This window comes from Lytechinus variegatus, chromosome 2, assembly GCF_018143015.1.
Source record: "Lytechinus variegatus isolate NC3 chromosome 2, Lvar_3.0, whole genome shotgun sequence".
Classification (NCBI taxonomy): Eukaryota; Metazoa; Echinodermata; class Echinoidea; order Temnopleuroida; family Toxopneustidae; genus Lytechinus; species Lytechinus variegatus.
Window position 1 is genome coordinate 56887900 of NC_054741.1, and position 12456 is coordinate 56900355.

The window sequence follows — 12456 nt, forward strand, 5'->3', positions numbered from 1 at the left end:
GCAGAACTCGATCTGGGAACTTCGAGTCTGAAAGAAAACGATATTGTTGATGAGATTGCCATTGATATAAGGTATGATACGAAACATGAATTCAATTTATATTGAACATTTTTCATGGCTAATATCCTTAAGCAGGATAGATATATATTTGATTTGCAAATTGTGATAGATGATGGTACGTGTATATACAGTGCGTCCCACGAAAAAAGAAAGCCCGTTTCCAAAGATAGATTTTACAATCATTAAAGGACAAGTCCACCCCATCGAAAAGTTGATTTGAATAAAAAGAGAAAAATCCTATGAGCATAACGCTGAAAATTACATCAAAATCGGATCTAAAATAAGAAAGTTATGACATTTTAAAGTTTCGCTTAATGTTACAAAATAATTATATGCACATTCTGGCTGGTATCCAAATGAGGAGACTATGACATCATCCACTCACTATTTCTTTTGTATTTTATTATATGAAATATTCTAATTTTCTCCTCATTGTCAAGTGATACAACGATTAATTCTTCCCTTAACATGTGGAAATAGCGTTGTTTAATACTGTATGGTTAGGTCAAGTTGGTCCTTATTGTCAAATCTATAAAAAATGAATTATTGTATAATCCATACAATAAAAAACAAAAGAAATAGTGAGTGATGGACATCATCGACTGAGTCACCAAGTTGTGCATATCACTGTTTTGTGAATGATAAGCGAAACTTTAAAATGTCATAACTTTCTTATTTTACATCCGATTTTGATGAAATTTTCAGCACTTTGCTAGTTTGATTTTTCTTTATTCATTCAAGTCAGCATTTTCCTGGGGTGGACTTACCTTTAAATATGATTTTACTACATGAATCTGATACTTATGGTAAGAGTGGAATCTCGACAGCTTAGCAAATCATTCAAGCATGGCAGGTTACAGACAATGAATATAATTATAATGAGACCTATTAGAAACGATTTGCATAGAAACTCACGTGTTAATCTGAATCCACACTCATTTCAGGATCAGCGAGAGAAACTTAACTAAGAATACAAAAGAAATGCTTACAAGTTAATAGTCAAATAAGCGCGACTGTCGCATCACGAATCGATCGTGTCAATTTTTCCTGCGCGCGTTCAGTGTTCGTCACGTTCGTCACATTTTAGGTATCAAAATGTAGAGAAATAATTGAATTGTACGAAGATGTAAATGAAATATCACAACTAATTTTACTTTCAAGAAAAATATGTGGAAATCCTAGTTTCGTTTTTCTTCTGGGACGCACTGTACAAGAATTTTCTCCGTACTACCCTCTCTCCCCTTTTCTTTCCCTCATCGCTTTCTCTCTATCTCTCTTTCCTATATACGTTCCCCTCTCCGCCCCTTCTGTTTTAGTCCTTGTAAATTTCGCATTCCGCTATGTAAGGGAAGACAGGTGGACTTAAATGGGCGTATGAGGGCGTGTTTGTGTGTGTGGGAGGGGGGGTGTTGGGGTGTTTGCGAAGGTGGGGGTGAGTGGGCTTGTGTGAGTGCGTGCATAAACTGTATGTGCGTGTTTGCTAGCCATCACGATTTACATAGTTCGCTCCTGATAGCCTCTCTTCCATTCTTGCCTTCCATAATCTGCCATACGACAATCGATTTAATTATGTGTTCTAGATTCCAGGAGCAAACTAGGTCAATAATTGCAACCTCCTGACGAAGAGTTGTTTATCATTTTTAGTTTATTAATCTTCAAAGAATTTGCGCATCATTTCAGGATGGTGAGAGTAAATCATGTCAAATTTCAAAAATATTTCGAAATATATGATCCTTATGAGTTCTGTTGTGTTTTTGTACAAGAAGCCATGCCCACGCACCAGCAATGATTGAATGAGCATGCCATACTAACAATGATTGGAGATATCTGAATGATGTGGCTTACTCGAACCAGAAATTAAATCACGAGGGCTAAGACCTGTTTACAGTAGAGTGTTGAAAAATCAAATATTTCTAGTTGCCAAAACCTAAACAAACTATTACAATCAAAACTTTGATTGTAGGCATCAACGGAAAGACAACTATTTTGTACAATAACTAGAATAAAGATTGAGTTATGAAATAGTGATAGGCCCTCCTATTAGCCTAGATCTAAACTGTCAATCGATGAAGTATGTAACACACTATCCTTTCATAACAAAGTATTTACATCCTTCCTCATAGTGCATATCCCCGCTGTCAGCCCCCATCAGCTCACAACGCCCCTCCCCCGGCTGTCCCGGAGGCCGGATGAAGTTGAAGGAGTAGCACCCTCTCCAAAGATTGCAAGCTGCGCCACATTCTGTCCCGCTCCTGACACCAAAAGGTTCCTTAATTGGTGTACTCGATTGACACCAGTCCTGCAACGCAACACCCGTCGAAGTGTCGTGCTTGATGACGTAGGTTTGAGAAAAGGATGAGATGGCGTGTTCAGTAGCCGGTACTGCAAATAAAGAGAGAACAATGACCGTAGAAGATATGTCAGAAATAAATCACAATCTGAATTAAATTGAATTTACAGATGAATGGAGTGCAAACATTGGTTAATTGATAATCTAAAAAAAAATAATGAAAATAAACCCATTAGTTGGCTTAAACTGACCCTGGCCCTTTTCTAAAGTAAAATATCAGGAATTCTGTTAATTGGGTATTGACTTTTTCACAAACATTGATTGAAAAACACTAGTTGTTATTTCAAATATTATAAACATGCACGTTCCCTCTTGATCCAGTGATGGGTATAAACTTTAGAAGTGTATTAAAGCTGCATTGTGGAGATTTGATGATATAAATGCACCATGAGAAATTGGTAGATCTACATAAAACAAAATCAATGATAAATTCAAATAACATTCAACTGATGCCAAACCTTCCTATGGTCACAGTTAACTTGATAACATAAACAGCAGACCTATGAATGTTACCTGTACTGAATCTTTACAACCTCCTTCAACGATTTGGTAATTCCTCAGAAGTATTAGTCACCCACCTTTTTATGTTTATTATTGTTGTTATGCGTTAGTCATTAAACCGCAACGGCGTATATAAATAAAGCGTGTTTTAGTGAAAGTATTTTACGATTTTACATGCAAATTCCAGGATTTAATATTCATTGTGCCTTTCTCATATAGAATCATCAATTTGATGAAAATAAGTTTGAAATAAACATCTTTTTAAAGTGATAAAGAAATACCGAGGGGGGGGGGTAAATATGTTGAAACGCAAACATTATAATTTCCACAAAGAATCAAGGGATGAAATGTTTTTTCACGACCAAGAAAATTGATTGATTGATTTCATTCGTCAAGAATATCACAGGAGAATACAATGAAATTGAAGAATTGAAGAATTGACAAGATAACCCATGAAAAACGAAAGGCTCATTTTCCAATGGGGTCATATTGTTAGTATAAAATATTAATATATTGTAACAAAAAGTATAAACTACGACAAGTACTGGATTATGGTAAAAAATACATATCCATCAGTCAAATAATTTGCAAACATCTGAAGCAAACAATAATCTACCTAATGTATGAAACAATATTATATTTTAACATACCCTGCATAATCTACAACACTAGAAACTAACAGTACAAAATGTGTGATTTTTACTGGTAATACTGTTCTCAAGTAGCTTCCACTTTGAGTGTTTCTTTAATGCACTCTTAAATTGAAGAAAAAAACAAATTCAAGATAAAGAAATAAAAGGTAAAGGAAGAGGAAATTATTATATTTCAAAATCTGTGATTTTTTTGTATGAAAAATACAATCTTTTTAACAGTTTTGCTCCATCCGTCATATCTGCACTCTTCAAAATTTGGGCGCATTACGATATTGTATAAGATGGCAAATCAACTTACGTTCACATACAGTAGGTCCTTCGAAGTTTTTATTTTGTTGCACCCATCCACTGGTCGGATTCTGGATATTCATTGTGGCGCCATTTTGTTTACTCGCTGACTTATTTTCATCAGGATTTCCAGGACTCCAATCTGAAACAGCAAAAAAAAAGGATGAAAGAAAAAATTGACGACTTCTTGAAATTGAATGCAAGCCAGATACAATGTCTTCTTCGTTACCTTTCGCATTGTTTTAGTCAATGATTTTAGAACCCACCGATAACCTCTTTTAAAAGGAATGTGAATACTTCGATCTTCACAAAAGAATTAATGAAAAAGAATATAAAATATTATTAATTTGAAGTTTAAGTCACTCACTTCTAAGAAACGCACCATTAAATACAGGGGGGGGGCTGGAAGTTTGGGTTAATGCAATATTTTTTCCTTTCTTCTTTGAGCAAATTTTTTTCCTTATTTCATTGAGACAATTTTTTCACCTTTCAGATGATTTTTCAGTGGACTAAGTTTTTTTTTTACTCTGATGGTGGGTCAAGTTTTTTATTTATTATTCATTTATTTGTTATTATCATTTTTTTTTTTTTTTTGGGGGGGGGGTTCCAGCCCCCTTCTGGATATCTTCTGGTACGTCCCTCATGTGCATATACAGACTGAGGTACTTGGGTGGTGTTACGTGAATAACGAGCTCATGTTGTGCTGTGTAAAGGAAGTTGATTCTCCTCTTGAATTCTAGTGGGGGTTAAAAATCAAAGTGATAAAATAGAAATCGAATGCGATTACATTTTTAAAACAATGATCAAGAGTGGAGGTTGAGGTGCCGTGGTCGAGTGGTCTAAGGCGCTTGATTGGAGCTCCGAGGATGGCGGGTTCGATTCCCGGCACTGCACTTATGCCCTTGAGCAAGGCATTTTATCCACACTGCTGTTTTATCGTACACCAAATTCATAAAAATAATAATAATAATAATAATCCGCTTTTATATAGCGCTTAATCCATCGGAACGACGTTTCTAAGCGCTTTACAGATTTGCTATATGCACTGTGAATAAACATGTAGGACTTGTTAAAAAAACGAAATGGGGGCATAAAGGCCAGTGTCCCTAATCTGTTCTGACATGCCGAAGGGAGATAATCAATGTTACAATTAAGCGAGCTGAAAATTGTCGTGAAAAGAAAATACAGTCAGTCTGCAAGCCCCTGTGTTAATGAGCAAATGAGCAAGATTTATGCAAGTCCTCTCGTGGCTGAATTCATGTCCCTGCAATATCTCGTGAATTGTGAGACTTTTTTCTCAAAGAATTTAAACACTTTCTCTTTGAGTAATATTGATTATTTTTGTACCATGGAAAAGAGTAAATGTTACTCTTTTATACTGGTTATTTATTTTGATAAATAAATGATTTTTCTTACCTAAAAAGATGCATCAATCAGAATTTTCTTCCTCTGTTTTCACTAGTCTTGCAAATTGTGCAACATTTTGTGTTTTAGGCATAAACATTATTTATATCATCAGAAAGTTCAAACTCTATACTTTCTTACAATATCACTCTTGATATGTGGCATCTTTTAGATGGGTCAGCAGCCAGCTTTTTCCATCAAGATGCAAGACGAGATTTCTGAAATTTCTGAGTAACATAAAATCTAGAGTTCTGATTGGCTAAATAATGTTTTCAAAACAACAGGCGCGGGTAATTTGAAGAGACACATGGTGAGTGTGACCTTGCAGAGGCCCAGTGTGGGGAACATTGGAATTTGTGTGGGTGTGTGGTTTCTATGACCAATCAGAGCGCAGTATTCTTGTTTTTGAGCTGCTAAATGTACTTGACCTATGAAAAGCTGGCTGCTGACCCATCTAAAATACATCTTCTTATAAAAATCATATCATATTAAAGCTTAGATCTTCAGCTTTATCATAATTTAAAAATCATGCTCAAACAGAAATTAAGTGTGAAAACAGCAACTTTTGTTGCATGAAAAAATTATTTTGTTTTATGTTTTAGATCAAAAGTTTCCCCTATATTACAAAATTTTATTAAAAATCTAAACACATGACCTGAAACAATGATTCTTCTTATTTACAAAGATACCAAAAACATGAAATTTTGTCAATATTTAGAGCAAAAACCCTCTTGTCATGAATATCACTTGGATAAAAGAAGCTACTTTTTCAGGGCTTGCCGACTGACTGAATAGGAAAGGTCTCATTTCCACCATCAAAACAGACACGTTATTTGTAAGTAAATTGTTTCATGTATGAGCATTTTTTTTACACAGCAGCGTTCTTCCTTATTTTACCCAACTAACCATGGGATGAAATCCCAGGGGGACAGGGGGGGCGTGTCCAAAAATAGTAGGGAGATAAAATATCAAATGTCCCCCTACTATTTTTGGTCTTTTATGATGGAGAAAGATACACCATTCACAATCGAAATAATACACATATCTTGACCTTACATTTTGGGTGATTTTTTTTTTGCTTGTCATCAATTTGGTTGGGATTAAATTGACCTTACATTTTAGGTAAAAAACGTTGCTTTTTTGCTTGTCATATTTTCCAGCCCCTGGCCAACTAACTACCTTTACCCGGTAAGTATTGATTAAATCTTTCCCATGGTAACCTGTCATTCAGAAATGGCCACTTTCCAGATTCGCTTAAACAGGCAAATGTCAATCCTCTTTTGAAAAAACCTGGACTAGATCCTGAGGTGCTGAAAAACTACAGGCCGATAGCTAAACTGAAGTTCATTGGTAAGATAATTGAGCGGGCATGTGCTAAGCAGGTTCATGCTTATCTCTCATCCAATGATCTGTATGGCAAAACACAATCAGCTTATAGAAAGGACCATAGTGTTGAAACAGCTATGCTTCGTATCTACAACGACCTCCTGCTAACGGCTGATAAGGGCAAGGAAGCACTTCTTGTGTTGCTTGATTACTCTTCTGCTTTTGACTGTATTAATCATGATGTTTTGCTATCTTGTCTGTCCTCCAGATATGGTTTTTCAGGTCTAGCATTGAACTGGTTCAACTCATATATTAGAAATCGTTCTCAGAGTGTAGTAATTGATTGTGTGTCATCTGCACCAGTTTCGTTGTCAGATGGCGTACCTCAGGGTTCTGTAATGGGACCGCTGTGTTATATAATGTATACTGCTTCTCTAGAATCCATTATTGAGGAGCAAGGTATGAGCAGAATTGTATATGCAGATGATACCCAGTTATATATGATGTTCTCAGATAAGGACCGTAGTTCAATTATCCCTAGGATAGAGTCTTGTTTAGATGAAATTATGAAATGGTCAATTATGAATGGTTTGAAGTTGAATTCTGAGAAAACTGAAATCTTGCACATAACATCGCGTCACAGAAACTCAGATAATGTCTCAACTCTAAATGTTGCTGGTTCTATTATTCAGCCAGTCTCCAAGGCACGGGATCTAGGGGTAATTGTCGAGAATGAATTAGGAATGAAGTCCCATGTTAACAATATTTGTAAGGCTGCTGCAATTGGGTTACACAAAATTGGGAAAATGAGAAAATATCTTGATAGGAAAACAACAGAAAAATTAGTACATGCCTTCATCTTAAGTCACTTAGATAATAATAATAGTTTACTATTCGGAATACCGGAATCGCTTCTCGATAAATTACAACATATCCAAATTTCTGCTGCTAGACTTATAACTCGAAAAGGAAAATTTGAACACATCTCCCCTATTTTATCTGACCTTCATTGGCTACCCATTCGATCAAGAATCAAATATAAACTTCTCATATTAACATTCAAATGTATTCATGGTATTGCCCCTGCTTATCTTCAAGAACTTGTCCAGATTCATAAACCTAAGCGTAATCTCCGTTCTGGCTCACAAAATCTTCTCTCTGAAATTACTGTCAAGACCAAATCATATGGGGATCGGGCTTTCCAGAAAGCTGCACCAGCACAATGGAATTCTCTTCCATCGACATTAAGAAATATTACCCAGCTTGAGAAATTCAAAGTTCAATTAAAAACCCACCTTTTTTCAGAATGTTTGATTTAGTCACTCGCGCATAGAGACCTGTAGGTGTTATGCGTATTTAAGAAATGTACTATTATTTATTATTATTATTAAGCCTGCATTATTATGAAGCTTTCTCAATAACATATTTCTCAGTTTATTGACCTCATGATTGTTTTAAGCAGCTGATGTGATTGGACTTACTCTTGTAAGTTAAGACCTCGTTCTCGTGGTAGCAAATAAACGTTGTGTTCGTTTCAAGATCAGAACATCCTATCCAAATTTCAGAATCAGCCACTGCAGATTGGTAGATGGACTGCATCACAATCTCCTCTTCCAAAGATGAAGGAACGAAGAGATAAGAGCCGCCAGGTAATGAAGGTTCCTCACACGCTACCTGGGCCTCGGCCCATTTCATTGTGCTCCCATCGGCTAGTAGCTTATAACAGCGATTGGAATCGGGTGAAGGGTGTGCCCACCCATCTGGGCACGAGTTCGCGACTGCATAGAAAATTGATAGAATTAGACAGTTATTTGATATCCGCACAGTTCAAATTCTGATTCGAAACCAGATTATTGAGATACATTGATTTGGCCGTAGACTTGTTTAGGTACTTAATTTGTTATGGTAACCATAATATCAACTGATTATTGAATTCAAGATTTGCATAATTAAACAAGAGAAGTCAGAAAACATCTTAAATGTATGTTTAATGTTTGAAGTATTGATTCGGTTATGAACTTAATCTGTGATGAACCCAAATTTATGAATTCCGCATTATTTGCAAAATAATCATTATCATGAGGTTGTATAAATAATATGCATACCGGAAACAATATTTGGTTAATTTTATTTCGAATCTGGCAGACAATAACAACACTAAAAATAAAAAATAAAAAACAAAGCAAATTAAACAGAGGCATAATTAAATGATATAAGAATAAATACAACAACAAAACAACAACGACGATAACGATAACATGATGTTTAACATGGGTGCTGCGCATAATTGTACAAAAGTAAATAAAAACAAAGATGAAGAAATCTCAATGGTAATAAGAATAATATTGAACAAATAATGAATTTTGAATAGCTTTCTTATCATTATTATTATTCTCATTAGATTCCAAAGACGATATCGGTTATTAGTCTCCAGGATAGGTAGACACCGGAATTAATCCTGTGAGGAGACAAAATGACACGAAAAGAGTAAAGATTGATACAAATTGTTAACTCCTTTTAATTAAACTAAAAATCACTGATGAAATCATATATTATAGATTTTCAAAGGGTGATTTATAATTATATCATTTAGAAAGTACACTATACTAAAAATAATGATTGAACTTTATTACAATATTATAACATACATGTATATCCCATATAGGAATATATATCACATAGGGGCATGTACCACCCTTGGCGCCTAGGGAACTCATCCATTTTTTTTCCACGGGAGGGGAGGGGGGTCCAAACACCTTTTGCATTTGCTCGTCGGATGATTAAAGAAAAGTATCATCAAAGATATAAGGTTTCTGCTTCCTAGTTTAAAACAAGCAGGAAACTCGTCCAAAGGTTCGCAATAAAATTGATTTTTTTCCGTTGAATCACAAAATGCGAAACATGTCAGTTCAGACATATAGATCTAATTTTTAAATGTTCATGTAGTACACTAATACACTAGATAAATTGGTTTAATATCTTCCTTATGTAGCGATTGATGAAATAGTAATAAAGTAGTCTGACACCTTTCACTACCAAACAAATTTCTTTAACATGATTAATCTATCTTGATAAATTGTTTTAATTTCCACTCTCACAATTACAAGATTCAAGATTGATTGATTATTGATTGTACAAGATAAAACTAGCAATAAAAATAATTCACATTTTTTCATCTGAAGTGTACTTACATTGAGCAGGATAAGCGGTTGCTACAAGCGAAGAGACGAGCAAGATGAAAATGAGCAAGGCCGGTTTCTCTTTCCACGCTTTCCTCTTATATTCCGTGACCATTATGGTCATTCGCAAATTCCACACACATAAAAAAATGATTTCTCATCGATCTGATACAGTCTGAATAATCAGGAATAGTGTTTTAATGTCCTATAGTTCGAAGATTGAAATGTGATGAGTGCAATAAAATCACACTCAAAATATCTCATACATTCCGATTCGGACTCCTCTGAATTTTTCAACTGCAGAAATCGAAGACTTGACAGATCAACGTCCGGTCAACAGCAAAACGATTCTAGACTAGTTATCAGCAATGGTTAATGGGGCTGTCATCCGATTTCCAATGCTTTTCATTGACCTAATTGGACCATCATCAGATCATAGTATTGCCCATTATTAGTAAATCAAGAACACACATTGAATACTAATGATAGCGGCAAATTAACGATTTTAGACCTAAAAAATAGGACACTACTGTCCATTTCCGGGGTCCATAATAATAATCGCGTGCTAATTCATCGTCTCCCAAGAAAGACAATTGCGGATCTCTTTGTGTTTAGGAGCTTCCGAAAGAAAGGTCATTACCTGAAATTCAATATCAATGCTTTACTCTCGATCATTAAAAACTGGGTGATTAAAAACAGGTTTTAATTTGTGTTTAGTATTCAGAGACCACATCTGGAAGAACGAACTCAGGGTATAGTATCTCGCTGGATTTGAAATGCTACATTTTATATTTTGATCCAAATTATATGAATCAAGGTTGAAGATAGTCTTGCGCAGAATGGTTGACATTTTTTTTTTCAATCTGGGTTCCTTGTATTTCGTTCCGTAAATTTATTCAATCCGACAAAGAAAGGAAAGAGTGACCAAAATAATAAATAAATTATCAAATTTGTGAAATATTTTTTTGACTAGAACTATTACTCCGTTGCACGTCAAAAAAGTACGATCATTGCCCGTACAAAGACTACATCAAAAATACAGACGCCTGCATTAAACAAACAAAAATGACAAGACAATGATTTACAATTCCCAACGGAGTGTCATTAAGTGGAGCTGAAAGCAGAATATATTATCGCTATCTCAACTATTCTGATTTTAATGAAACGGATGACTGTAAATTTGCTTAATCATAAATTAACAAAATAATATGACTCTCGAACGGTAAGCAGGTCCATTTATTTTATTTTCTTTACTCATCCGTTAAACAAAGAAAGTTCTACATGCTAGAAACAAATTGGCATAGATTATATAATTTTCCCTTTTTTATGTCCCTAATGGTTTTTACGTCATTTTTGCCTGAAATAACGAACTGTCAATTACGAAAATAATGGTCATGATGAAAATAAGTATAACATCTATAATTATGATGACGATAATAATTGATTTTGATTTGATTTATTTTATTTCTCACATTTCAAAACAAAAACAAAGTTTATACAAGTATAATGATTTTTTCAATACTACATAAATGGCAAATATTTTTTTCAAACATAATGAATAATGTACATAAATCATTATAAAATATCAACTGTACTGTGAAAATTATATCTATACATACATGTTTCTTTAATTACTGAACATATATATATAGAAATGTGGGAGACCTCCATCTGATGATGGGGATATTACTCATATCAACTATCAATAACAGCTATCAATTATATTTTACCTTCCCCTCTTCCTCGCACACATCCTTGTCAACCCAACACAAACACACACACCTTTGCATTTTGACAATTATTGGGGACTCCAATATTGTTAATCACCAAAGTGGGGACATGCGCGGTCTCATACACTCAAAAGTTCAAATTAAATCCACCAATCGGGCTCATGTTTGGACATATATATTTACTATATGTGAGCAAAGTTCGCTCACCTTGATGCTTAATTCCAAACTCCCCTATAGCCTAACTAAAGAATCTTTAGTTTTTACATAGTTATCATTAATTAACTAAATGAAGTGGATTGAAATTAATTTAGGAATTGGATGTCATGGTTATCTGAACCGAGGACGTCCCCGGTTAATATGTAAAATGTAGGAAAATGTCCCCAGAAGTAGGTTCAATTATAAACTCACAAACTCGATCAACACCATCATTTCAATATCTACGATATGCATTACAATGTTTTATTGAGAAGAGTGTAATGGCGACATCTGATCTTTGCTGTCATCATGCCATTTTCTTCTGTGAACAGTTCACAGCGCCCTCTGTCCCCGTCCAAGGAGTCCTTGGTGAAGTCGAATGAAGAGCATCTGGTATCCTGCATACAGATCACCCCACACCGCCTAGCATTCTTGAGCGAACCACTCACCCAGAGAGGTTGAGCCATCATGCAGTCATTGGGAGATGGCGACGCGACGTACGTACGAGAACGAAACGGTTGGGTTAGAGTAGGCATGGTAGGCGTCACTGACACATTTGATACAGTAGGAATGGCAGGTGTCACTGTCACATTTGGTACTATTAAAGAAAAAAATAAGGTTTTATGATCGCAAATCTCTTGATTCTTCGTTATTTTGTTAAGACTACGTCCCTAGGAAGGTATCCCACTTACTCTTTGCTTGAAAAAACGGTTAGGAGTATACCATATTTATTTCAACATTCAGGTAAAGCGTTTATCCACAACAAACAG

The 12456-nt window shown here is 35.1% G+C and overlaps 1 protein-coding gene across 1 annotated transcript; it reads right to left on the reverse strand.

The window, feature by feature from the left end:
• Window positions 1-1700: 1700 nt before the first annotated feature.
• Window positions 1701-10443, reverse strand: LOC121408442. The gene is made up of 4 exons (XM_041599917.1): window positions 9774-10443; window positions 8064-8360; window positions 3863-3994; window positions 1701-2442 (listed from the first exon to the last, which is right to left on the reverse strand). The coding sequence occupies exons 1-4, from the start codon at window positions 9883-9885 to the stop codon at window positions 2144-2146; spliced, it is 840 nt and encodes a 279-aa protein (XP_041455851.1). The 5' UTR covers window positions 9886-10443; the 3' UTR covers window positions 1701-2143.
• Between the last annotated feature and the right edge of the window lie 2013 nt (window positions 10444-12456).